Source organism: Chanos chanos, chromosome 3 (genome assembly GCF_902362185.1).
Source record: "Chanos chanos chromosome 3, fChaCha1.1, whole genome shotgun sequence".
Taxonomy (NCBI): Eukaryota; Metazoa; Chordata; class Actinopteri; order Gonorynchiformes; family Chanidae; genus Chanos; species Chanos chanos.
Genome location: NC_044497.1, coordinates 28,415,850 through 28,443,357, shown reverse-complemented (window position 1 = coordinate 28,443,357; position 27,508 = coordinate 28,415,850). Strand labels below are relative to the sequence as shown.

At 43.2% G+C, this 27,508-nt stretch overlaps 1 protein-coding gene across 1 annotated transcript; it reads left to right on the top strand.

Moving 5' to 3' along the window:
• The first annotated feature begins 1,910 nt into the window (after window positions 1-1,910).
• adcy6a (adenylate cyclase 6a) lies at window positions 1,911-27,508 on the top strand. The gene is made up of 23 exons (XM_030768777.1): window positions 1,911-1,977; window positions 2,189-3,104; window positions 18,468-18,617; window positions 18,957-19,078; window positions 19,931-20,042; window positions 20,576-20,703; window positions 21,653-21,811; window positions 22,081-22,222; window positions 22,495-22,623; window positions 22,793-22,821; window positions 23,001-23,148; window positions 23,274-23,371; window positions 23,521-23,608; window positions 23,765-23,881; window positions 24,175-24,333; window positions 24,713-24,888; window positions 25,128-25,151; window positions 25,251-25,280; window positions 25,562-25,694; window positions 25,941-26,204; window positions 26,429-26,633; window positions 26,846-26,970; window positions 27,105-27,508. Exons 2-23 carry the CDS (start codon window positions 2,190-2,192, stop codon window positions 27,231-27,233), a joined length of 3,582 nt encoding a protein of 1,193 aa, XP_030624637.1. The 5' UTR covers window positions 1,911-1,977; window position 2,189; the 3' UTR covers window positions 27,234-27,508.

The following is a 27,508-nucleotide window of genomic DNA, read 5'->3' as shown; positions in this document are numbered from 1 at the left end:
CAGTATGTCTGCTTCACGAATCCTTTCATGGTCTATCAGAACGAACAGAACCAGCAGTTTGAGCGGATACGTGCCAGAAAGGGCGCAAGATAGCCATCGCGAGGAAATTCTATTTTTGCCTCAACAACACAACATGCTTTTCCGACATTACCAGCTGTCCCCGGTTTAGAAACGTGAGGCGGAATTATGTTTTATCGATTAGCATTGCTCAATCTCTTCTATTAAATATCTGTTTCCTGAACTTATTCTAGGTCAGACAGTATCTGAAAACCTGACATCAGCAAAAGGTCACCTGTGATATCTCATGCCACCTGTGCTGAAATGCCATTCATTATATGTGTATGCGGTTTCTGATTTTAATTGTGATGGTCATTAGAAACAGTTAGAAATTAGAAACAGGGCTCTCTCTCTCTCTCTCTCTCTCTCTCTCTGTAGCGTGTATGATGACATATTTTTGTGTATAGTCTTCTCGTAAGTTTGTGGAATTAAAATTTGATGTATTTTGAGATACCAAGTGCACACACACACGTGTATTATTATAGGCACAATCTTTTAATACACCATGTATGGGACTGAAGATGTTTTGATATGTTTTACACCTTATAGGCTACTTTAAGGGTCGGTTATCTGGTCACAGGTTTTTACTTAGACCTTTAAATGCAAAATATCAAACGGGACCCCCCACCCCCTGTTTGAGAAAACTGGTCTAGTCCAAGTTACGGAAATTTATTGAAATAAATCATTAAGCACTTGAAGTCAATTGACAATCCATGTCAGTATAGATGATTTGCAAATGCTTGTCTCTTTGTATTTGTGCCATTGACTACCCAAACTTGAAATCTCATTCGTTTCAGACTTCTGACGTCACTCTCCTTGATCACTCTCTTGACCCCGAGCTCATCACTTTGATATTGTTTTCTCTTCAGACTATAGCTTGAATTCCCTCCCATCACTCGGTTAAATAAACATTTTGGTTAGTCATAAACCAAAACCACTTTAAGTGTCCAGCGGGACTATTAAATACGAAGCCAATTTTACAATTCGTGCATCTATTCAAGCTCTTTTCATGTCTCTTGTTTCCTTGTTCCCTAATTGACAGCAGTTAACCGTCAAGGAAATGAGGATTACACAATATGAACTCATGGTTTGTATTTGGAGGAAAGTAAAGGAATAAACATGAGGGGGTTTGTCATATTTTGTCTTACATGTCACTTTGGATGTATTTTGAAAAACATGTGTATCCTACTGCTTGTTTGTAGTGTTCATGGAAAGCTGTTATAGTATAGTAGAAAGAACTTGTAAAAGAATGAGGGCTGCAGGTAGTCAGATTCCATGTCGGTGATCAGATAGTCAAACTCTGTGACTGGTTAAGCCTGAGATGTGTTGTGAATAATGTTCATCTCAAATCTTTTCAAAGCAAGAATGAATAAAATGTGGATTCAAATGTCCAAATTTGCTGGAATTTGGAAGAGTGCGTTTCAGTGGCTCTTAAACTTTTGCAAAATGCACCTCCAAGCTTCTCTAGAGACGCATATGTGAGTATAAAAGAAAGAAAGATTAGGTATTGAAAAATAATTTTGACAGCACATTTGAGTTGGATTCTAGGCTTGAGCAACTGATAGCCATCAGCAAAGTCGTTTTGTTGATCTTGGAGCCCTACTCTGGAATGTTCCAGAATAGATTTGTGAGCCCTCTAAAGCTCATATTGTTCTTATTTCTCTCTTTTTGTTTCATATTTACATGCAGACTCGGCTGCCCTGGAGCTAAATGTAAAACCAGCAATAGTTCCCATAAACCCGAATCCTCACAAACAACAGTCAGGTCAGACGTCACTCACAAGATTCACTGGACTCCCCAACGAGCCTCTCCACATAGTCTTCTCTCAAGTTCACCGTTCTGCTTTCACTGATCTTCTGAGATAAATGAGTGGCCCACCTAGAGAGATCAGGGCTGGGACACACACCAGAACCCACACAGGTAACCCGAATTCAGACATGTTGAACAATCAGACAACATCATCTCACACAGATGGTCTCGTCTTTAAGTAAGAGTCAAACTCTATCAAACCGTTATAAAACAAAACTGAGTGTTCGTGGAAAACGAAAATGAAAATTAATTTAACCTTGTTCACACATGTCATGTTTAATTTGTCTTTATTGTTGTTGTCTCGGATGTTCTTGTTACGCAGAATGTCCTGGTTCAACGGCTTCCTAGTGGCCAGAGTGGACGACCGTAAGACAGCGTGGGGTGAGCGCAATGGCAAAAAGTCCAAGCGCAAGGGAGGTTCCTCCCTCTGTAACCCACGCTACATGAGCTGCCTGCGTGACGCAGAAGCCATGGAACCTCCTCCCCAGGCCCCGCACCTCCAGCACCACCGCGGGGGAGGGACAGGGGGCAACTTCGGCGTGCGTTGTGGCTGGCAGGAAGACCACTACGGGAAACGGGGAGGGGGCGGGGGGGAAGGAGTGGGGCTGAAATCTGTGGACCTAGGCTTTGAAGACGGGGACGTGAAGAGCAGGAAAGGAGACGGCTCAGGGTGCAGCGACACTGGGGACGAGGGGGCAAGCGGGGGAGTGGTGACAGCGGCAGACTGCTGGCAGCGGGTGGTCCGGGTTTTCCAGTCGAAGAAATTCCAGTCGCGGAAGCTCGAGCGCCTGTACCAACGCTACTTCTTCCGGCTCAACCAGAGTTCATTGACTATGCTGATGGGCGTGCTGGTGATCGTTTGCGGCGTCATGCTGACGTTCCACTGCGTCCATGCGCCGCCAGACGTGGCTTACGCTTCCGTCCTCTCCGTGGCCATGGCTCTCTTCCTGGCCCTCATGGTGGTGTGTAACCGCAATGGCTTCCACCAGGACTACATGTGGATGGTCAGTTACCTGGTGATTGGCGTACTGGTGGTGGTACAGGTGTTTGGGGTACTGATGGTGGCACCTCGCAGTGCTTCTGAAGGGATTTGGTGGTCAGTGTTCTTTATCTATATTATCTACACGCTTCTGCCTGTACGTATGAGGGCGGCCGTGCTCAGTGGAGGAGTCCTCTCCACCATACACCTCCTCACAACCTGGAAGATCAACGAGGAGGACGATTTCCTCTGGAAACAGGTAGGTTCTCCCTGAGTGTCCTCCTCTTCTTTTTCTTAATCACGAGCGACCGATTTACAGATAATTACACAGATACATTTATGAATGTAACTTCATACTAAAATGTCCTATCCTAAAGGTTTGTTTGTTGCCCATGAATAAAAAATGTTCAGTTAGGCTATGTGTGAGACATTTCAGCCAAAATCAGGAGTAACGTCTTCATCATAGCAGAAAGGGTGCTTAGTAACAAAAATGCTCTGGTCTCCAGAGTGGGCAGAGTTGGAGAAGTACATTAGCGATGGTTATCAGCACAGGTTAAAAATGCATAAGAATCTTGAAATTTGTTTTCATTTAGTAAAAGGGATGTTGATAATCAACAGACAGGGGATTTCTTATGGTTAAGAGTGGACACAGTGTCATGAGACTTACCATTGATGTGCTGCAGAGACCAGATCTGTCACACACAAGCTGAGCAAGGTGTTAAACTCCTTAATCATGTCTCCTATATCACGTACTACATATTTTTTTCTGTTTGTGTAGACAGTGGAATAACATGTTTAAAAATTGGGGTTTCTTATGTGCTTTTAGACTAAGTTAAAAAGATATTTTGTATGAATAACTGTTTTGCTGCTGGATGTTACAGTTTGCTGAAATAATTTCTTTTTCTTTATGTAGCCACTGATGGACTAATAAATTGGTGTTTGTGCATTAAATTAAAACTTCTGTCATGAAAATTGAAGGTCTCTTTCATCTGAATATAGCTATGGAGCTTGCCAAGAAACTGGAAGTCACTGTGGAGGAAAACTGGGAATTCCAAAATCAGTTTTAAAAAAATCCCAAATTAATAGAATAATAAAACAATACACTTGATCTATAGCCCTAAGTAACACCTGAAATCAAATTGGGTTTTACCAGAGGTCTGATGCTATCTTCTCTCCATTTTTTTCTTTTATGTCTTGACCTAAAAATTCATGGCAGAAAATTCACATTCAAATGACCTTAAGTGTGACTCTGAAAAGAGGTTTTTACTATATTATGCAATATGGTAGTGCTATGCTATCACTATACTTTTGTGTAGTGTGCTAGACATTAACTGTTAGCCTATTGTTTTTAAGGTCATACAGTCACTGAATCAATTTCTCCAAACCTGATTTGTCAACTGGACACTGTCAGTAGCTAATCAAGCATGAGGAAGGTGGGGAAATGCTCTCCCTCTCTGTGGATTTTTAAGCTCTTGAACAGACCCTCCTTTGGTCACAGTGCAGGCTACGTCATATAAAGCAAAGTATTTTAGAAGAGAAGAGTGCTGCCGTGTGACGCTGCTAATTAGAATAACTTGGACCAAGTTTTGTGGAAAGTTTTAAGGCCAGAGTCAGAGGACATGGCCTATGTTCTGTTCCCTTTTATTAAGCAGTGTGTCATTGTGGTGTGCTTTGGACTTTTTGAGACATTCACGGCCAGTGTGATAAACTGTCAGATGGGGTGAAGGTATTGAAATGCTGCGTGTAAGTCATGGAGTAGTGGTAAAACATCTCCGTCTGTAATGTCATTCACAGCTCGCCGTATTTCTGTGTTAACATAAGTGGCCTTTGTATGTAGGCTGTTAGTTGTGGTAATATTGGCTGTATGGAGTCTTTGAGCCTGTTGTACTGTCTACGCCTGCAGTATGTTGTTGTGCGTCAAGCCAAGGACCCCGGGGGCAGGCTGAAGGTCGGAGAGTGTGGATTTGAATGAACCGCCCAAGCAACTAGCCCCTTTCGCTGTATGAGAATATCATGGCAATATGAAGCAGTATCACCCAGGTCCCTGTGCTCCCACACAAGGGACGCTTTGTACTCTTCTCCAGGGAGTTGGAAGACTGGATGTGTGTGTGTGCGAGTGTGTGTATGTGTGTGTGTGTGTTTGGGGGGGAGTAGGAAGGCGTGGGGGGGAAGGGATGACCTGCGGCTCACTGTACTAGCATAACTGTTGTGTAACTGTTTACTACCACTGCTAAATGGTAGATGCAAGAGAAAGGAGTGGGCTTCCAGTCTATGAAAACAATGGGGACAAAGAGGAATGTTTGGTCTAATTAATACTGGAACATTAACATGGTGCACATTTCCTCTCTTAATGAAAAGAGGGAGGGAATGGATTCTCCTCGGAGTGCCTGATACACGCATGTTCAGCTTTTAAAGGCACTCTCTAATGGTTCTGTGCCTCAGTGGAACAATATTGAGTTGTTTCACTTGCGTCATTCAGAAATGTTTATAGTTCCACTTTGGAGTTATCAGTAGCACTGTATATTTTATCAAATCAACCCATATCAAAATGTCACCCCTCCCTGTCACAATGAGAGTTTATTAGCTGCTCGGGCAATTTGTCAAAGCATGTCCTCTCGATGCAGTTCCTAGGCCTGTTATTCCATGAAATGATCTCATCGTGTTAAAGAAAGAGAGAAGAGCGGGGGAAAAAAAGAGAGACATCGCAGTCCAGCTATGAACTGTGTGCGAAAATGAAGGTTTGTGGGTTGGCCTTGGATGGTTGTAAAGAGTCACTTCAGTTTATGTGTGAGACTCTGTTTGGGCTTAAAGGTTGCCCACGAGTCGTCATTGTTTTGAGTGTAAGGAGAAATTAAGCAAGTGTAATGCAGGAACAGATGAGTTATCGTGTCATTTCCTTCACCTGGAGATTTAGGGGGGCGGGGCAGTGTGAATAAAAGGGTGACTAAATCTCCTGCCCTTAATGTGTCAACTTCATTCTGTCTAACTGTTGCAATGTTTTCCTCTCTCTAACATCAAGTTATCTGTCCAGTTATTACCACAGGGCCCTCCACAGCACCCAGGTTTGTTTAATCTGCTGTGTTGTCAGTAATAGAAATTGACCACATATTGCATATAATTTGCATTGTTAGGATGTTATCCTGAGTGGACTTTCTATGTACAGAATTTTGACTGGGGAAGTATTGTGGTTAAAATGACTGTCATAAAAAGTAACTCAAGCAATAATGCAAATGGTTGTGTATTGAGCCAAATATATATTTTTTATAATTATATACACAGATCAAGGGATAAAGAGCAGATGCAGGGACAGTGTGATGTGATGCCCTTGTCCTCTGGACTGTGTAACTGCGTGAAGCATTTGTCTGTATAGTATTCTCAGGATACTTTTTAGAGTTATATGAGGCTATTTATCCATAACTGTGGACATTGTGTCTGAGTATTTCCCCATTCCCCTGTAACTCATTAAACCAAACGTGGTTTTTTTTGGGGGGCGGGGGGGGGGGGGGGGGTGCTAGTGATGTATTTGCATGTGTTCACACCAATCTGTCTGATTTAAACCCAGTGTTTGTTTGCAGTTACTGCCTGAGAAGAATCAGAGAGACCATTAGGATTTTAGGATTACCATTGTGCTCTTAATACCATACCCTGGAATAACCATGACTATTTTTAGATCTATCTCTGAACTCTTAATACTTATAAACCATCTCTCTCTCTCTCTCTCTCTCTCTCTCTCTCTCTCTCTCTCTCTGTGTCTCTCTGTCTCTGTCTGTCTGTCTCTCTCTCTCTCTCCCTTGCTTACACACGCACAGACACACACAGAGTACATGGTGACCGAGCAACACTAAGACTGAAGCATGAAAACATGTGTCAAGGTTTATATCAAAAGCTAGCGCTCGTCTGTCACAAGTCTAAATATTCCTGCACTGTTTGCCTCTGCTCCCCTCGTTTACTGTCACTCAGTTGTATACGTCTGCATGCTCAACTGTAAGTGCGATGAAGCAATGATGATTTATTCCATTTTCAGCAGTCTGGCACTCAACGGATAAAGAGACCAAATTGCTGTTTGTCTTTCAGTCCAAGCTACCAAAACCAATGACCTGTTAAGTACCACATGTTTTACTGATGAGATGTGATCTCTGTAAAAGGTTTAACATTTGAACGAAGATTCACTTGTTCTACCGAAAAGTTATGCTGATAAACAGAAAACAGATTACTCATCCCCCCTGAGTGGGGAGCTGTTTGTTTCCTTTTTAATCTGGCTCAGTATTTCAGTTTGGCCTGGTTTCACTAGCTAATTGGTTTCAGTTTATTTGGTACACCAATCTAATACCAAGTCAAACTGCCCATTGCTTCCAGAAAAGCCACAGCTCTTGGGGGAATGGATTCCGCAGTGATTTGGAAACATTCCACAGATTAGTCCATGCTGATGTCATGGTGATGTGCTGTTGCCGTGGTGTGGAAGGCACTGCATGCATGCCATAAACAGCATGTGCCACCTCTGTCCAAAGACACACTACTGCCCTGAGGTCAGGGCACTACACAGGCCAGTAAAGGAAAGTGAACTCACTGTCATGTTCCTGGAACCATTCTGAATTAATACATGTTTTGTGGCATGGTGCTTTGTGACAAACATGCTTTGTGACAAACATGCACTGTTGAGTTGGGGTCAAGTTACTTCACAGGCCACTAAGGTTGAGTCAACTCACTGTCATGTTCCTGGAACCATTCTGAATTAATACATGCTTTGTGACAGTGCATCAACCTGCTGGAAGTATTCATGTGACAAAAGGTAAACTGTAGCCTTGAATGGATGCACCTGGTCAGCAACTTGCTCAGTTACACTGTGTACAAACATTGTTCCAGCTATATAAAGGGACCCAACATATGCTAGGGAAACACTCCCCACAGCAGTCCATACTGTTGGCACTAAGCAGGATCAGTGTATGGGCTGCTTAAACTAAATCCTGATTCTGCCATAACCCATCATCACTGAAACAGTTAACCATAGCATATTTCCCATCCCCTTGAAAAATTCCAGTCACAGTTTTTGGTTGAATATAGGAGAGTTTTTGCTCTTAATGTTAGGGTAGTTGTCCGCGTAAGTTGTGAATTTTGAACTTGGGAATGTCAGTTGTTATGGATGGGAACGACAAAATAAGAGGATTGAGAGCCCAAAAACCAGGGACAGGAGTTTAGTATATTTACAAAGTTTGATCATCACATTTAGCGCCGTAATGGCTAAACTACTGAACATGGTAGAGAGGCAGGAGCAAATTTCCAGGCATCACATAAAGCGTCGAGAGAAGACGTCATCAGTATAATTAAAAGCATGACACACCTGAAAGAATGTACCCTGTGTTTGGTTCTTTTGAAATCCCACAGATAAAATTAAAATCCACGATGAGATCGGTCAGGTTTGACTATTTCTAATCGAAGACGGTTGTGTGTGTGAGAGAGAAAGAGAGAGAGATAGAGAGAGGGTGGGGGGCTGAGGGGCTGGGGGGTGCCGGAGGAGGAGCGCCGGTTGCTGTTAGCGCTTTGAACTAGCAAGACTGATCGCCAGCAAAAAGAGGGGTTCAGTTTCGCGAAATATCCTTAGTTACCCATTTTTGTTGATTTTGCGCTACTGATGTCATCATAAAACAGGCCCAACATTAACTTCAAATACTTGTTCCAGTCATCTCACACCTATAAAACAACTGATTGAACAAGTCATGCAAAGCCACAGTATCACTACAGCAATATCTGTTATTCAGACTCATGGTCTTGGGGATGTAATTTCACTCTCCACGTAGGTGCATTCACTCAGCGACTCCATTCGCCCATCATGCTCGTCATGAAACAAGTCAAAATGTCACAAGTAAAGATTTCATTTAAAGGGTCCAGTTATTGAAATAAGATTGTTTATGGCTTTTGCAGCTTTTATCAATCTTCATGTCATCCTTTATAGATCACAAGCAAACAGGAAACTTTGCTTCTGCGTTTTTTTTTCCCCCTCCACACAAGCAAATTAGCTGCCGTTATTGTTGTCCGTAGCAAATGTGTACAAAGTTTTGGTTCTTTTTGCCCATACAATGACTAGGGGTTTTCAGCCTTACGGTGCTTCTGCTCCAGCTAAGGAGTTTACATAAGGAAACATCCCAAGTCTAGCTTGTATTTCATTGTGACAGCACTTCCTCTGGGACCCTACCTTTTATAGAGTTACTTTTAGAGACATGGTTGATTTATCTCTAGACACATCAGGCTCTGGTTAAAGATGATCTTAGGAGCAACACTTCGACTGAAACCCTGAGTGCCTATAACAAGACCTCATCCTTTGAATCTTCTGTGTGTGAGAAGGGTCAAGAGGTCAACCTGGGCTTACTGAAAATGTGACTTGATACTGGAATGACATGCAGCAGTGTGCAGACCAGATGCTGCTTGACATTTTCTACAGCAATTGTGGAATATAGTAACCTTTGTTTTGACACTCAACAAGTTTGTCAGTGGATTCGTTTCTTTGGTTCAGTTAAATTGAATATATGTTTTGTACTGGGAGTTACTTTTACAGCCATAGAAAAAATATACAATGTAGCCATAGAATGGTATGTTTAAAAATGAATAATTTAAAACAAATATTCCCAAGCAGGTTAGTCCGAGACCTTGAACTAGACTGTTGTCAAAACCGGATCGAATTGTACCACTTCCCAGTACACGGGCTTCGCCGACCAGTGCCCTCTTGAAGAGAATATAATAATTCATTTGAACTTGAGACTCCATGAAAAGTGATTGGTCAGGGTCAGTGATGCTAGATTGGAGTTACATCATATTCACCTCAAGGCTTATTGAGAAAGTCTCTCTGCTCATGAGTAGAGTGATAGGTAGGTAAGAAGTGAAGGTGAGATGGAGAGTGAAAGAGGATGAGAAAGAGGCCAGAGCAGCTGAGTTACTGGACACGCTCAATTTCCTGCCACCTTCTGTTTTCCTGTACCTCCTAGAGGGACGGAGTGAGTTTTTGGAAGACACAGACACAAAGTGTCTCTCTCACACATACAGAGAGTGTAACACAGTCACAACCTAAATATGAATTTAGCTGCTTAACATGCTTTTAAATTGTTCAACAGACACAATTAATGTGTTTTTTTATCCTTGCAATAGCTGAACTGTGTTTAGCCTCAGTTTGGGTCTTGTGTAAGAGTGAGAATAAACTTTCTTGTGGACAGGCTGTTATTACTGGACGTGTTTTAGATTGGGCAGAACATACCAGTTAATTGGAAAATCTCTCTTTCTCCTGTCTCTCTGTCCTTCTCTCTCTTTACTCTGCAAGTCTCCGCTCTTTCACATGCTGGAATCAATTAACACAGAAAATACACAAGGCATAAACAAACTCACAAATGTGCCCTCCCCCTTTCAAACAAACACACACACACATACAATGGACTCCCCTGTTTCTGAGGGCCGACGCCCTCTTTCAGGCCTGTTCTCTCAGTGTTCGTGCATAATTGTCTCTCTTTGTTTTTGAGCATTGCTGCCATTGTCTGTCTCCCACTGTCTGTACATCACTGGCCTGTCTTTGTCTGTGTGTGTTTGTGTGTGTGCGTGAGGAAGAGTGGGTGAGTGGATTATGTCAACACACACACACACAAACACACACACACGAAGGAGACGAACTTTGTACCGGCAAAGTGGCAGGCTGTTACCATTGCTGAGACTCTGTTTCTCTTTATAAGGACTTGGTTATGGTGAGATGTGTGCGGCAGATATGTTTGCTTGTATTTTCCATTACCAGTACAGTATGACTGACAGGACAAGCTAACAGTGGACTCAGGCCATTTTCTGTGTCTGTAACAGGTGGTTTTGTTTGGCCTTCCCCTTATCAGGCACAGATTCACTCTGTGAGTTTGCTTTACTACCTGGTACTGCTCAGTGTAAGAGGCTGCTGGCCACAGAGAGCCTGCTTGTATTGTTGTAGTGGTGTTGTTAATCCAGAGGTCAGAGGAGGTTACAGACCACAGACATTTTCCTAAAAATACCCAGCCCCTGGTCATTCTGCCCCATCTCACGTCACATGGAACTCTCCCCTCATATTGTGCATCAGAACTGGTGCTCTCTACGTCTCCTTCTCTCTCTGTCTGTCTCTCTCCCTCTCTCTTTCTCTTTCTCTCTCTCTCTCTCTCTCCCCCCTTTCCCTTTCTCTTTGGCGTACTCAATTTTAATATTTTCACATCATATAAACATATATTTTGCGTTTGGAAAAATATGTAATAGATGAGAACTAAACCATCAACAAATAGGCCAGGCCTAACAAGCACACCGACCAAAACCATCAGGGTTTTCTACGCAGCCCTAACTACAGGAACCTTTACCGCCCTGTGCTCCGGTCCAAGCATGGCTCCCTACGAACGAGCTACAGCTTCAGAACAAGCATTTAATGCTGCAGGGAACAGTGTTCCATGCTGTTCTTTTGGGCAGGAGGACCGGAAACCCACGGCCCGAGCTGCTGGACTAAAGGAAAGTCAATAGCTTGTATTTTGTTCGCTTGTCTGCAACTGAAAATCACAAGGTGCTCCAGTGGAAATGTGTCTCTTGTCTCTCACATAAAGTCTACACAGAGCTTAATGCAACTGTGTCACTGGTGGCAAAAGCCAAGCGGGTGAAAGAATAAAATCTCGTCAGTAAAAAGAGGTCAAATAACAGTTTCTTAAACAGATAGTCACAGACAGACACAATTCATCCCACATTTTTGCTACATTTTTGCTTGACCTTAGTTAATCCAAGTTCCAGTGATTTTATGGGTTATATATGACTGGGAGTGCATGTTTTGTCATGTGGCTCTCTCTCTCTCTCTCTCTCTCTCTGTGCACGACATATGCCCAGCAAAGAATGAGTGGGATGAATGGATGAATGAATGAATTGAGGTGGGAGGTGTTGTTTCCGCTGTTTTCCTGGTCAGAGGTGAATCTAATGATCCTGTAACTGATACTTAAGAAGAATTCACTTCTACCTTTACCAGACTAGCAGTAGCAAGTCACACCATATGTCACCCCTACGCTCTCTGTATTGTCATTCTGGTCCAAAAAGGGACAGTTTCTGAGTACTCCTCATCATATCCAGGATCACAAATGTTTATTTTTGGTTATGAATCTCTTATGTGTGTTTTAATGACATGACTGTCTGCCATTTGGTCTGCGCGTGTAGATCAATAATTGGGCAGGTGTTTGGATCAGTTCGATTGATACAGATTGGATATGTTTCTCTGAAATAAAAGCGACAGACATAATTTAACCGTCCATACATCTTCTGGGAAAACTTTCAAGTCGATAAAATGTTTTATATGCGTGTTCAAATTTGTTTTAACTCTCTTTAAGCAACATTATCAATTGTCTTGTGATAGGCTTATCATTTGTGTACCCTTTGATACCTAACGCATTTTTAATTCGCGGAAAAGATTTTTCTATTGCTGTTTAGTTACTCATTACCCGTTTAATTTTTTTAATACACTGTTCATTCCATTGTGCACTGGTACATACTGGGAAAGTATTTAAAATAAAATTTGCCATTTTGGGCAGTTTAAAGATTTACTAGTCTAGTTTGAGGTACTCATGTCATCCAGGTTTTGCCTCATTAGTCGTGTTGAGGTGATAGTGTTGATGGCAGCAGCGCAAAAGTATTGATACTGGCGTTTGGGACCCTGTTTCTCAAAAGTTCATGCTCAAATGATGAAGTTTAAGTTATATCTCTGTTGACCTTTTCTCCTCGTTTATTGTCAAAGAGCTTAGCTATCTGCTTCTTTAAGGCATTTAGGGTGCCTTTAAACTTTTGTTGTTTGTGGAACCGTTGGGGTTTATAGGTGCTCTCTGGTAACTTGGCTCTTAATGGTACATTAAGCTTATGTTGTTCATGGAAACCTTGTGGCTTAGTGGGTGGTAAGGCGGGTGTGGTTTGATAATGCTACTCCTCTCTCCCTCTCTCTCTCTCTTTCTCTTTCTTTCCCGTTTTGTTTCTTAGAGAGTTGTTTTAACATGTTGTTTTTTTTTTTGTTTTGTTTTTTTGTGACAGGCATTCATGGTTCACAGAAGCTTATCTGCTGACCAGCAGGGCCATGGAGGGAGGGGGGGGGGCAGTCAGTGATACTGCAACTTTCTGTCAGTTGAAGACATGGAGAAATTCATTCTGCTCCATTGTGGATAAGATATTTTTGGGTAGTGCACATTCCTTTTCTTTGTTTCCTTTTGTTTTGTCCAGTCACAAGATCTCGTACGTTCAAGCGTGGAACTTGTTGATGTTTTTGCCCTGTTTTCTGTGGTCACACGGAAACCATTTTCCTTCATTGCTTTTCTCGGCTGCCTGCTGGGGCTTTTGCTAATTGTTTGTATTTGTCGGGCTAGAAAAGGACGACAGATTTGGTAAGATGAAGAGGCGACACCAACCAGCTGAGAGAAAGTCCCCTTTCCTTATTAGTTTAACCACACAAATTTTTTTCCTTGACAGCTGCGTTTTATGAATTCGTCTCTTCTTCTATTACAAAAAGAATAAGAGTAATGTGGTCTGTGTTTATGTCTGCATTTCTTTTTTTAGGGAAGGTTTGACTGGAGTGTGTGGGGGTGGGGGTAATTTGGAGTATTTGAAATGAAGATGAACCAGTGCTGTAAACAACAACCACATGCTCTAAAAGGAATTAAAAATGACGCTCCAAGCATAGCTGACACTTCTCCTTTGTTGGATTTGTTTTCTCTGTAGAGAGATGGTAGGGTTTGTTTAATTCAGAGCAGAAGAGATGAGAAGAGCCCAGACACTGCACTCGATGGCCAAATGTTAGAACAGTCCTCAACTGTTAATTGCATGTGGGATTGATCTTTCCCTTAACATGAACTGATCCAATATGAACTGGAATAAGAGACATACTCAAATGCCAACTAATGTTGAAGAAGTATCGTGTTTTGTTTGTATATAGAGGCAAGGTCAGCTAACGATAAGGAGATCACTCTGACCACCTCAGATTATTTGACCATTTTTGGTAATGTGACATTGCAAAGTGTGTGTATAGTGCATATTGTATGTGTGTGTGTGTGCGCGCGCGCCTGTGTGTGTGTGTGAGTGTGTGTGTATTTGCCTGTGTGTTTGCTTATCAACCAGCATTCATCACAGTATAAGCTCCCCTTGTGGGTCACACTTTGCCAGTACTGCAGTGATGCCCAACTAAATGATAACAGTTAACAATCTAATTACATCAAACCTGATGACAGAGGACAAGAAGACCAAAAAGGGTGGGGGGGTGTACATGAAAGCAAAGTCCATAACTTCAACATCACTCATTTATAGTGGCCTTTATTGTTTTCTCTGCTGCTGGTTTTACAGGTTTACTGTGCATGACAAATAAAAGGGAGTAATGGAACCTGCGTGAGCATTGAGCCAGTGTTGCAATGTAGCAGCTGTCACTGCTGCTAACTTGGGTGTGGCTTTGCATCCATGCACTTCCACAGTGTCCTGGCCTCTTCAGATAAGATAGACCACTGCCTGTATGTTCACACAGTGTGTTCAGCTGAGAGAGAGAGAGAGAGAGAGAGAGGCAGACAGAGAGAGAGAGACAGATGGACAAAGAGAGAGAAGGAGAGTGAAAGAGAGCGGACATATTTTTACTGATGTTCTTTTCTGGTTTGCGGTGGAAAGAGAGAGAGAGAGAGAGAGCGCTTTATTGACATGTATGAAGACAGATGCTTTAAAGACTTCCAGATGGTCCTGAAAGATCCATTGCTGAAAATCGTAGGCCGTATGGCTCCGTTTCAAAAACAATATCCCATCAGTCATTGCCCCTTGTGGGAAAATAACTCAGAAAAGCACCGGAGCACTCCCTGTGTTGCTGATCTGTTTGACTTAATGATTTTTCCCAGCCTTCCCTAAATTTCTCATTACATGTTCAAAAACAAGCTCTGAGCAAGACAGGAGGGTCAGTCATACAGAAACACTTTGACTAACCCTGCAGATTCCCCCATCACATGTGGGTTCAGTTCTGACAGTGTGCTCCACACTGATATCTGGATCTAACCAATAGGCCTGTTTGACTTATTGAGTACAATGAGAACAAATTTCTTTGATAATCTGACACAGTTTTCAAATATGAAATGCATTGAACTCACCACAGTACAGCAGGCATTTTTAATGGCCCAACGAGTTTCGTATTCGTGTGTGCGTTTGTTTTTAATCGTTGTTTGTTTAAACCCAGTCCCCATGAGAGAGTGTTGACCATGCCGTTAGTGGGAGTTTGATCTGGGTTTAGCTGTCAGGTAGGCTGGTGCCTCACTTGATAACCCTTACGCCGGCCCTTTAAAAGACTCTATATCACAATATTGCACCTGAGATTACGACCCTCTGCCTGTTCTTTACACAACAGCAAGGTTATACTCATGCCCGTGTCAAACTCTCCACATCTCGTCTCTGCTTTTCGGCCCGACGCTCTGAAATGCCCAGGGTGTTGACCAGAGACCTCGTCCATTCTACTCCAGCGCTCCCAGAATAGGTTTTAGTGTCTTTGGAGGGTCTCCGTGGAATCTGGATGATAGTCGCTAAGTGAACGCGTCATTCGGAGTTGTGACGGATCACAGTATAGTACAGAAATCGTGGTCTCCTTTCACCCAGAGGTCAAAGGCAAACACAATCATCCTGTTAAAATGCAGTGGAAAGGTTAGCCAGTTACATCAGTCGTGTGTCACTCTCTCTCTCTCTCTGACTCTGTCTCTCTCTCTCTCTCTTTTCACACGGCAGATTGGCCTCCCTTTGCTGTTTTGAGCGGTTGTCTCAGAGTGTGAGTTCAGTGTCAAATACCCCCACTGGTCAGCCATCCCACCACGGTGCATGTAGCGTGTTCTCGCGAATCTCTCACTCGTGTAGGTCCCTGAAAGAGTGTGGAGCGAGGGATTTTCCGTGTAACACTTTGCATACTCGCTACTCTCTTTCTCTCTCACCGCCCACGACTGTTGGAACATTTAATGTTTTCAGCTTCAGATGCAGTTTAGTAATCTTTTTTTTTTTTTTTTTTTTTGTGAGACAGCAAAAAAAGAAAAGGGCAACAGTTTCTCCAAATCAGACCAATGGAGAATGAGTAGATTGTCCTTACAGGATACTGTTTGCCCAAAGGAACCTCCTCTGGAAAGTAGTGACAACCAGTTGGAGACGAGAGCTGGCTTTGTCCAGATGTTGTACATTTGTGGAGGTTTCCAGAAACAGTGCCAGTCCGCTATAGGGTGGCATCCAGAAAGAGTCTAACCAGAGAAACCATCTCCCATGACTGTAGTGGCCTTATGTAAGAAACAGTAAGTCTATGTAGATGAATTCCACCATCACTGGCAACAGTATGGATAGAGAGAATGAAGCAAAGAGAGCGATGGAACAAAGAACTGAGCTAATGAAGAAATAAGTAAATGCCCGTTACTACTCACCCAAACTCTCTCACACACACACACACACACACACACACACACAGAAGCACACATGCTGGGCGTGGGAGCATGCAGGCAGGTTATAGAAAGAGTTAGTGATGGACTAAGACAAAGAGTATTTATAATAGCTACTGATTTATGAAGGCTTTTTGACAGTCCTCATGTATTTGAACAGGACACCTCTGGCTAAGAGTGAAATAATGTGTAAACATTGGCTCTTAAGGCAAGGGACTGTTGTCAACATGTCAGTGTTACAGCACTGGCTGTTCCGCAGGGCACAGGAAGGACAGATTTTTGGGAAGGAGAGGGAGAGAGAAGATGAAAGAAGGGAGGAGGAGTGAAGGAGTGAGCCTTGTTCTCTGTATTTCAGGACAGTGCTGGTTATAGGTTATAAATCATTGGGTGAGAAGGGGAGAGGTGTCGTGTTGCATAAACATTGAGGATAGCTTTGTGTACATTGTAAACCGGCTGCCCTCATTCTCTAGAAGAGAGCGAGCAATTAGGCCAGGCCTGTGATCTACACGTACACACACTCACACACACACACACACACACACTAATATATATGAACATGAACATGCACACACACACACACACTCATGCACACACTTAGACATGCAAACATGAACATGTACACACACACACTCATACACGCGAACATGAATGTGCACACACACACGGATTTGCATATAACACGCTAGATATATTCTGTCATCATAGTACACACACACATTCATGCGCATCAGATGCTGCCTTTCATCTCAGCAGGAAAAAAAAAAAACATACGCTCAGACATTGTCCCCTTCTCTCTCTATCAAAGACACGAGCACACACACACATACGGACACCAGCTTTCACTTTGTACCAGGGTTTAGTCTTGCTTGAACAGGGAGTCTAATGTAAACAGAGCTTAGAGCCATCTGCCTAATGTCACTGTGGCCAGGATCTGCTCTGCTCTGCAGCCTGTATCACCACAGTACTGTGTCCTGCTCCTCTCATCTCTCTCTCTCTCTCTCTCTCTTTTGTTTATTGCAGATCATAAACTTCCAGCCTCTATTTCAGTTTCAATCTCTCTCGTACACATCTGCATTTTTCCCACATCCTTTCTTTTATTTCTCCCTTCTTTTTTCTTTTCTTTTTTTTCTCTGATATTCCTCTTTCTTCCATTTAAGCTTGTATAATTTTAGTTCCAGAAACACAAACTAATTAAGAAAAAAGGAAACATAAGCTTTGAGTAGTTTATTAGATCATATCTTTATTAGACCATTCATTTTAAACATGAGCCAGGAGTGTTGCTTATCAGTCTGAAGTGACCTCGTATGATCCAATGGAACGGTTATTGATTATCAAGACAATGCAGCGTTTGGCGATCTCAAATCATTAAATGTGCATGACACAATTACCCAAGTATCGATCAGCTGATGGCCTCTGAGAGCCATCATCGACGAGAGGCTTTTAACACGTTAGTCTGGCTTAATTCAGTGTGGAGTCATGCCCACCGACACTCATGTTTCGCCAGGGGAGAGGCTCCGGCACCAAACAGCCTCTTCAGCATTTTTGCTACGCTCTGCAACTCGGTCCTCAACACAGACTGCTTCCCATTGGTTTCATTTTCATCATCTCTGAAGAGTGAGAAAGGGGATGGACTGACAGGCATCACGTGGACTTGACTGTCTCAGGTTTAGAAGAAGGTGGATTAATTTTTTTTGTTTGTTTTACACTGACTGACGGTGGAAAAAAGCAATGGATAGATTTACAAGAAGTCTGTCTGTCTGCCATTAAACATTAGGTCACAATACTCAACCCTCAAAGGCTCGCCGACACCAGAGACGGTCGTAGGACAGCCCACAGTTCCACTCACAGCTGTCCCTTTAACCTTTAACCTCTGTCTCTCCAAGTCACTCAGAAGGATGTGACAAAGCTTGTTTCCTCCGGTGTTCAAATATAGCCCTGGCTTTGACTCAAACACTGTAAACGCCAATCCAGCCCCACAGGAAATAGATTCTCTCAGTCAAGGGTTAGCCATTTTTTCCCACGCTGCACTGGGGATGTCCCCAGGCGTGAAAAGAAGATGTCCCAGGATAACTCTGGAAAAAAAAGAACAAAACAGAGAAAAGCCCTTTGTTTGTAAAGGTTGACAAAAAGCTATGTTCTTTATGAAGCAATTAACCCTTCTCTCTCTCTCTCTCTCTCTCTCTCTCTCTCAGCTGAGCGCCAATGTGCTGATTTTCCTGTGCACTAACATCATTGGGATCTGCACACACTACCCAGCGGAGGTGTCTCAGAGACAGGCCTTCCAGGAGACCAGGGGTTACATCCAGGCCAGACTACATCTGCAGAGAGAGAACCAGCAGCAGGTGGGCACCCTGGGGGCAGACATGAAAAAAAGGGGGGAGGGCAGAATAAAGCTACTGTTAGGCTCCCGCGATCCCAGACGAATCACTGAATCTCCACTATGACATGGCATGAGTATATTTATGTATGTATGTGTATACATGAAAACATGTTTAAATGTTTAGATAAATGAGTTTCTCATGCTCACTAACAACCCCTCCCCCTCCCACTCCCCCCCCACACACACACGCACACACGCATGCACACACACATGCACGCACGCACACACACATGCACACACACTCACATCCCCCTACCTCCCTGTTTTCTGTTCCTGCCTCTCTTTCATGCACACTTTTCAGGAACGCCTGTTGCTGTCAGTGTTGCCAAGGCATGTCGCCATGGAGATGAAGGCTGACATCAATGCTAAGAAAGAAGACATGATGTTCCATAAGATCTACATTCAAAAACACGACAATGTCAGGTCAGCAGTGTCACCGTGACCGCTACAACAAATACAAACAATACAAAAACATCTGTCATATGTCATTCATCAAAAAAGAGCACCCATATTTAGGCAAATCCTCTTTTTTATTTATTAACACCCCCCACCAAGTGTGCTAGATAGTCTAACCTTTGTCAGTTGGAAACAAATTGAATTTGTATTTATCACAATATTTAGTCAGGCTTTTACATGGCTAACAGGAGACTGTGTGAAACCTCATGCATATTGAGCAGGTCAGTGAGTACATTGACTCTTCGGTGGCTCCTACGACCCCACTAGACACGGATCAGCCTCCAGTTTTAGTGTTCCCTGTCGCCTCCTTTACTCTCACATCAGCCTTTTTTTCTTTTTTCTTTCTTTTCTTTTTTTTTTTTTTTTCCACGCTCTCCCCTCTGCAGTCCCCTCTGCATTTCTCCCTATCTCTGCATCCATCTCTCGCTCCTCCTCCTCCCTCTGACCCAGCCGTAGGGAGGAGGACTTTTGGGGGCTTGCTTTGAGATGGAACAAGCTAATTACCATTAGCGAGGGAATAGTTAATTACCAAGCAGTAAGGCCAAGATAACCCCAAAAGATACAGAACTATAGCCAGTATTCAATTACAGCAGTGAGTAGACAGCCCTGGGTAACTGCCTTTCCCATCAAACACCTAGACTGCAAAAAAGTCTCTGTTAAGTCCCTTAGAGTCACACTGAAGTTTCTCCCCTTTGTCTCAAAGCTGCTTTACAAATAGAAAACTGTTGTATTTTGTTTGCTGAAGCCTGCATGAATGTATGGAGACATATTTGGTCTGTTAAGGCTGACTGTGGCCGTCTCTCTCTCTCTCTCTGTCAGTATTCTGTTTGCAGACATCGAGGGCTTCACCAGTTTGGCGTCGCAGTGCACTGCTCAGGAGCTGGTCATGACCTTGAACGAGCTGTTTGCTCGCTTTGACAAACTAGCATCGGTAAGCAGAGTCATCCCAGATCTAATGACAAGATCGCTGCACAAAAATGGTTGGTTATGGTTTTTATTTGCTTCATTATTTGAAATGTAATTTTGTCTACACGTTTGAGAAACAACAAAGCGTACAGGTTTTTAAGATTTGTCTGGGGGTTTTCTGTTTTTGTTTTTTTTGTTGTTGTTAGTTAGAGTTTTTGCAGAGTTTCTCATAAGATTGATGTCATAATTTTTGATGTGATTTGATGAAAAGTGACATAGGTCAAGAGCCGGCTGTTACACACACACACACACACACACACACATACAGAGTGATCAGGATGACACAGCCATCTCTCACACCACAGCGTGAAGTCTCTATCCCTCCAGCTTGACTCCTCTAATTAACTTCTGTTCTCCCTCTCTCCCTTTTTCTCCTCTGCTCTCTCTCTCCCTCTCTGGCTGTCTCTCTCTCTCTCTCTTTCTCTCTCTGTCTCTCTCTCTCCTTCTGTCTCTTTTGCTCTCTCTTTCTATCTCTCTCTCTCTCACACTCCTGTATAGGAAAACCACTGCTTGCGGATTAAGATTCTGGGAGACTGTTACTACTGTGTGTCAGGTCTGCCGGAGCCCAGGGCTGACCACGCCCACTGCTGTGTGGAGATGGGTGTGGATATGATCGAGGCCATTTCGTAAGTGTCTCCTCCCCGGTAGTGTGAGTGAGAGAGGAGGAGTAGACAGGGTGAGGAAGAGGAGGGCAGAGATGAGAATGGCTTTTTGTAGAGGTGTAACTACTCACAGTTTGGTTTGTACCTCACTTTTTGGCCCATGGTTTGGTTTTTTCTCAAGGTTCAGCCGGTAAGAAAATTGAGCTAACTCATTACTGAAGTTTTTTTTTCCCTGAGACGGGAGGCACCTCAGTTTCGGGACTGTCGCTTGAGCGCTGCTATTTGAGCAGAAGAAGAAATGTATGATGACTGCAAAACGATGACGGGCTGCTCTGACCTTTCTCAGATCAGTGGGTGGCTACTTCGAAGGAAAACAACTTCTCTCTCAGAGGAAGTCTAGAAATTTCAATCTACTGTATTCATTTATGTGGTTTCATACATTCCAGTATCATTTACATTGTTTATGGTCTGAGTAATTAGATCCTGATGTTTGTCTTTATTTAAAATGGTTACTTGGGTGACAGGTAAAGCATACCCACTCCACGTGATAAGCACGGTGAGAATATGTTGTTGCGAGAAAAAAAGAAAGGCGTAAAGGCTTCACATTATTATTTAAGTTTTTTTCATTGATCAAAAACACAAACATTGTGGAATGTTCTCCTGTACCAGGATTATGTATTCCCTATGATTTGACATCACATTTGGAGATAAACAGCAACAGCAGCAACAACAACAACAAAAACAACAACTTAACTTACAAGTGTTGAAGTGGGAAAAAAAATCCACAGTTTACTGCACATATACTGTAAACCAAACCGCGGTTTATGGTTTCGGTGTTAATCTGTTGCATGGCTAACTTTTTGTCAGGAGACACTAATGGGTGGTTACTGTAAATTCCAGAAACAGTACAGTCCAGGAATAGTAAGACTTATTGAGGAAATTTTTAACGCATCTTACTCTGTTTGTGTCCCAGATTGGTGCGAGAGGTCACAGGGGTGAACGTGAACATGCGTGTGGGTATACACAGCGGCCGTGTGCATTGTGGGGTACTGGGTCTCAGGAAGTGGCAGTTTGATGTGTGGTCCAATGATGTTACGCTGGCCAATCACATGGAAGCAGGTGGCAAAGCAGGGTGAGACATGAACGGATGAAGTTAATTCAAAGCATAGCTTGGAACCACGTCACACACTGCCCAGACACACACACATCCAATAGCAGCATGTTTACAGATTTACAAACCATCAGTTAAATATGGACGCAAACCTCATGTGTACACAAATATGTACAGAAACCTCAGTCTCTCTCTAAGTATGTGTGTGTGTGTGTGTGTGTGTGTGTGTGTGTGTGTGTGTGTGTGTGTGTGTGTCTGTGTCTGTGTGTCTGTGTGTGATCCATCCTCAGGAGGATTCACATAACCAAAGCCACTCTGCAGTACCTGAATGGTGATTATGAAGTGGAACCAGGTTTTGGTGGAGAGAGGAACGCCTATCTGAAGGAAAACAGCATTGAGACCTTCCTAGTGCTGGGCTGTAGCCAGAAAAGGGTATGTTCTGTTTTCCTTCAAACCAATAATAAACATGAATGGAATAATTTAATACAGCAAGCCACATTCTTTCTGGCAGTCTTTTCCCTTGTATAGATTATAGCAGATTTTGGCTCGAGTTGCCTTATGCCCTCAGTAACCTCCTTAAGGTTGTCCTCCTCAATTTAAATAGCAATGTTAATCACTTTTCATTTTATTTGAAACAAAATAAAAGTCCTGTATCAGTTGTCAGAGCAGGAGAGGAACAAGTATTCTGCTCTTGAACCATGCAGAAGGAGGAGAAAGCCATGATGGCGAAAATGCAGCGAACGCGGGCGAACTCAAACGAAGCACTGATGCCTCGCTGGGTGCCTGACAGATCCTTCTCAAGGACAAAGGACTCCAAAGTCTTCAGACAGATGGTGAGGCTTCCACATTGCCTGTCTGTCAGTCTATCAGTCTCTTTCACTCTGTCTCTCTCTCTCTCTCTCACACCCTCACTATATTTCTGCACTATATTTCTGCAGTATATCTCCCTTTCTCTTTTTATGGTCAGCTGATGTATGTTCCTCCTGTCTTTTCCTTTACCAGGGTATTGATGAAACATCGAGCAAAGATAAGTGAGTGTTTGTTTTTTTTTTTTGTTTTTTTTTGTCTCCTAAAGCACAGTCATATCAGGCAGTCATATCAGGCAAAAAATTAATGTCTGCTTTCTCTCTCTCCCTCTCTCTCTCTCTCTCACCCTCTTTCTCTCTCTTTCTCTCCCTCTTTCTCTCTCTCTCTCTCTGTCTCTAACTAGTCGTGGTGCTCAGGAAGCCATGAATCCAGAAGATGAAGTGGACGAGTTTTTGGGCCGTGCCATCGACGCTCGCAGCATCGACCAGCTCCGTAAAGACCATGTCAAGAAGTTCCTGCTCACCTTCCAGACCTCCAGTCTGGAGAAAAAGGTCAGCCTGAGACGGAGTCTCATCCTTTAGGTCCATCTGTCGGACCCCCAGTCACGTTAATGTACTCTCCGCTGTCTGAAGACTAACCGCATCGTTATGTTCTTGTCTCTGCCCCCTGTGCTCAGTATTCCAAGAAGGTGGATGATCGCTTTGGAGGTTACGTGGCCTGCACGCTACTCGTCTTTTGTTTCATCTGCTTCATCCAGATTGTTATCTTCCCTCAGTGAGTGATCAGCTCAGACATAGACACACTGAAAATAAGGTGGTGCGTGATTTCTGAAACATTCTTTTTTTAATTTCTGACTCTCTCTCTCTCTTTCTCTCTCTCTCTCTCTCTCTCTCTCTCTCTCTCTCTCTCTCTTCCCTCTGCAGTACCCCTGTCATGTTGGGCATTTATATCAGTATCTTCATCATCCTCGCCAATATCCTTTTCATCTGTGCCATTTACTCCTGTGTTAAGGTAAACCATTTTTTCTTTCTTTTGTTCTCCTATCTCCCTCTCTCTCTTTCTCTCTCTCTCTCTCTCTCTCTCTCTCTCTCTCTCTTTCATTCATCTTGGTCTTTTGAGATAACCATTGGCCAGTTTGATCTAATATTATTTGCGTTTCCTTCGTAGCTCTTTCCAGCTGCTATGCAGACTGTGTCAAAGAAGATTGTTCAATCTCGGACCAACAGCACTCTCGTGGGAGTGTTCACCATCCTCCTCGTCTTCATCTCTGCCTTTGTCAACATGGTACACGTCAATGCCAATGAGCAATCAAAACAATTATTATTCAGGATCTGTTGGCCATTCAGGCGATCTGTTGAATTATTAAACTGATTCATATGAACGTGACCTTCGTTTTGAAACTCATATGACATCAAAGATGTTAGATTGGAACGAAAGATAATTTTAATGTGGTGTGAATCTGTTTTGGTTTTGGGTTTTGTTTTTTTTTTTGCTTTTTCCTTGTATTTTCCTACTGTTTGGTATGATTTTTTTGATTTTGTACTTGTGTGTTTTCTCTGTTGCGTGTTCTCCTGCAGTTTGCCTGTGACACAGAAAGATTGGCTGACTGTGTTGCCAGGGAGATGAACTCTTCTGCTGAGATGGTAACTCCCTGTCTCATCCACAACCTGTCTCGCACTGCTGAGGAGCGCCTGGACATCTGTCCCAGCAACACTCCCTCCTGCCCCTTTCCTGAGGTGAGGAGGAGGAACAGCTCTCTCTCTCTCTCTCTCTCTCTCTCTCTCTCTCTCTCTCTGTGTGTGTGTGTGTGTGTCTGACAGGGAAAGAGAGAGAAGGAGATAAGAAAGAGAGGAAAGATAACAACTTAAAAAAAGGTGTACACAAATTCTTCTCTCAAATGAATACGGCCAAGCTTTTGAGTTCTAACCTTTAAACACAGAGATTTATGGAAAAGATGAAAAGTAGAAGTTTGTAGCCCAGTCTGGGGTGTGGTCGCTCAGTATGTGTGTGTGTGTGTGTGTGTGTGTGTGTGTGTGGGGGGGGGGGGGGGGGGGGGGGGGCATGTAAGTATATCTGCTAATGGTGTGTGTTTCCTCTTGTGCTTGTGTGTTGCAGTATTTCAGTTATAGTGTTCTGCTCACCTTGCTGGCCTGCTCAGTGTTCCTGCAGATCAGCAGCATTGGAAAACTCACCCTTATGCTGCTCATTCAGCTCACTTACCTGCTGCTCGTGGAGTGGCCAGAGGTGGCGCTGTTTGACAACGCTGACCTCTTTGTCACTGCCAATGCTCTGTGAGTACCTTTCGCAGCCAGCAGAGGGCACCAGTGAGTTCATAGGTGGGATTGTGTGGTGTTCTTCAGGCGGCCAAAATGTGTGTTTTTTTTTTTGTCTGCCGTTCTGCTGTAACAGTCAGGCTGGTGGCCAGTGTTACTTTGAAACTTGAAGTATATGAATTTTCACCTCTGAATAATAATTGGACTTACTTTCATTAGCACTTTTTAATAGATTTTATGTTCTTTTTCAATTACAGGATCTTTAATGATACTCTACAATGGTAAGACATACGATGATCTTTTTGTGTTTTTCTCTTGTATTGTTTACATGTGCACTGTTTTTGTAAGGTTGGCTTTATAATCTTTTGTTCCTTTTCCAGGTCCAGTTTCAATGAAACTACTGACCAGTGGTATGTATGTGAGATATTTAACATTTTTCCTGAGAATCGCCAGGGAAAAAACAAGTGGCTATTGTTTGAAACTACAAGTATTCAGATTCTTAAGTTATGTCTCCTCAGATCGTTGACTGTACTCATTGTCAGTGGTAGTTTGCACATTTTTGCACCTATCTGTATATACCTGTACATCTGTTCTATCTATTCTACTGATCTTTTGGGCATTTTGAACCCATTGTATTCCTAACTACTCCCTCCCTCTTCCTGTTGTCTTCACCCTCTCTCTTCCTCCACAGTCCTTACAGTGTGACCAAAGTGTCCCTTAAGGTCATGACCCCAGTGATTCTCACAGTGTTTGTGCTGGCACTGTACCTGCATGCCCAGCAGGTGGAGTCCACAGCACGACTCGACTTCCTGTGGAAACTTCAGGTACTCTACAGTGTTCCTTTTCACCCTCATCAAATGCTTGCTTTCCATTTGTTTGTTTGTTCACACACACATGCATACATGCCGTACTAACACACATGCATTCATATATATATATATATATATATATATATATATATATATATATATATGTATGTATGTATCTATGTGTGCATGTATGTATTGTAGCATGCCACACGTCCCTTGTGGGACACTTATCCATCTCCATCACTCTTGTGTGACATGCAGGCTACGGAGGAGAAGGAGGAGATGGAGGAACTCCAGGCCTACAACCGTCGTCTGCTCCACAACATCCTGCCCAAAGACGTGGCCGCTCACTTCCTGGCCCGTGAGCGGCGGAACGATGAGCTGTACTACCAGTCGTGTGAATGTGTGTGTGTCATGTTCGCCTCCATCAGCAACTTCTCTGAGTTCTACGTGGAGCTAGAGGCCAACAACGAAGGCGTGGAGTGTCTGAGACTGCTCAATGAGATCATCGCTGACTTTGATGAGGTAAGCATGCTAGAGGTGCTTTTTGTTGTGGTTGTCTTTAAGATGAGCTTTGTTATGAACACTGTGAGGAAAAACAAATCAGTATTTCACCTTTTAGAGTGTTTACAGTGCTATTTGGTAGTCTGAGCAATTTGTTCTTACGTCGCTTGGTCCGTTGAGAAAATGATGATTTAAGATGTTAAAAATGATCCGTAAGAAAATGGGCTCATTTTTTGGCATTCCAGATAATTAGTGAGGAAAAATACAGGCAACTGGAGAAGATTAAAACCATTGGCAGTACCTACATGGCAGCATCTGGCTTGAATGACTCCACTTATGACAAAGAGGGCCGCTCCCATATAACTGCTCTGGCCGACTACGCCATGAGACTCCGCGAACAGATGAAATACATCAATGAGCATTCCTTCAACAATTTCCAAATGAAGATAGGTGAGTAGTTGGAATATATTTCTGCATTAAGCTTTTGTTGTAAGTACTTTTTTCTGTGTACCACATTTAAGCATACCACATTATAATGCTGTGAGACCTGGTTCGCCTCTTTGAAATGGAAGGAGCTCTGACATCTCACTCTTTCTCTTTACTTCCTCTTCTCTCTCTCTCTCTCTCTCTCTCTCTCTCTCTGTCTCCCCTACCACTACCAGGACTCAACATTGGGCCAGTGGTAGCAGGTGTCATAGGAGCCAGGAAGCCTCAGTATGATATATGGGGGAACACAGTTAACGTGGCCAGTCGCATGGACAGCACTGGTGTCCCGGACCGCATCCAGGTACAATGTCCACCCAGAGCAACCGCACTGGTGCCTCTGATTCACACTCATGTACCACCAGGATCTTAGAGAGCCTGTTCTCATGTTTTTTCTCTTCCCTCCCTCCCATTCTGTTCTGTTCTGTTTTTCTGCAGGTGACCACAGACCTGTACCAGGTGTTGGTGAATAAAGGGTACCAGCTGGAGTGCCGAGGGGTCGTGAAGGTCAAGGGCAAAGGGGAGATGACCACCTACTTCCTGAATGATGGACCTCCCAACAGTTAGCACCGGCCATCCAGATTTTTCCCATGATTCCCACAATTCCCCCCCAACTGGATGGGAGAGGGAAATTGTGTGAGGCAACTTAAAGTCAAACAAAGTAGCCATGCCATCACTTGAAAAACAAAACAAATAACATATAAAACAAGAAGAAGAAACAAAATGAAAGAAAAAAACTATGAGACTAAACTCAGAGAAGGAGAGTTGCTGTGTGACAGTCTGGTATTTGGCTGTGCACATCGAAGGACGATTGTTTTTCGTTTTTAAGCCTCTCTCTCAGG

Coding starts and splice junctions, on each gene's coding strand:
- adcy6a (XM_030768777.1), top strand. CDS start 2,190: ATGTCCTGGTTCAACGGCTTCCTAGTGGCCAGAGTGGACGACCGTAAG. Junction 22,822..23,000: donor GAAACATCGAGCAAAGATAA/GTGAGTGTTTGT, acceptor GTCTCTAACTAG/TCGTGGTGCTCAGGAAGCCA. Junction 25,152..25,250: donor TTTAATGATACTCTACAATG/GTAAGACATACG, acceptor TTCCTTTTCCAG/GTCCAGTTTCAATGAAACTA.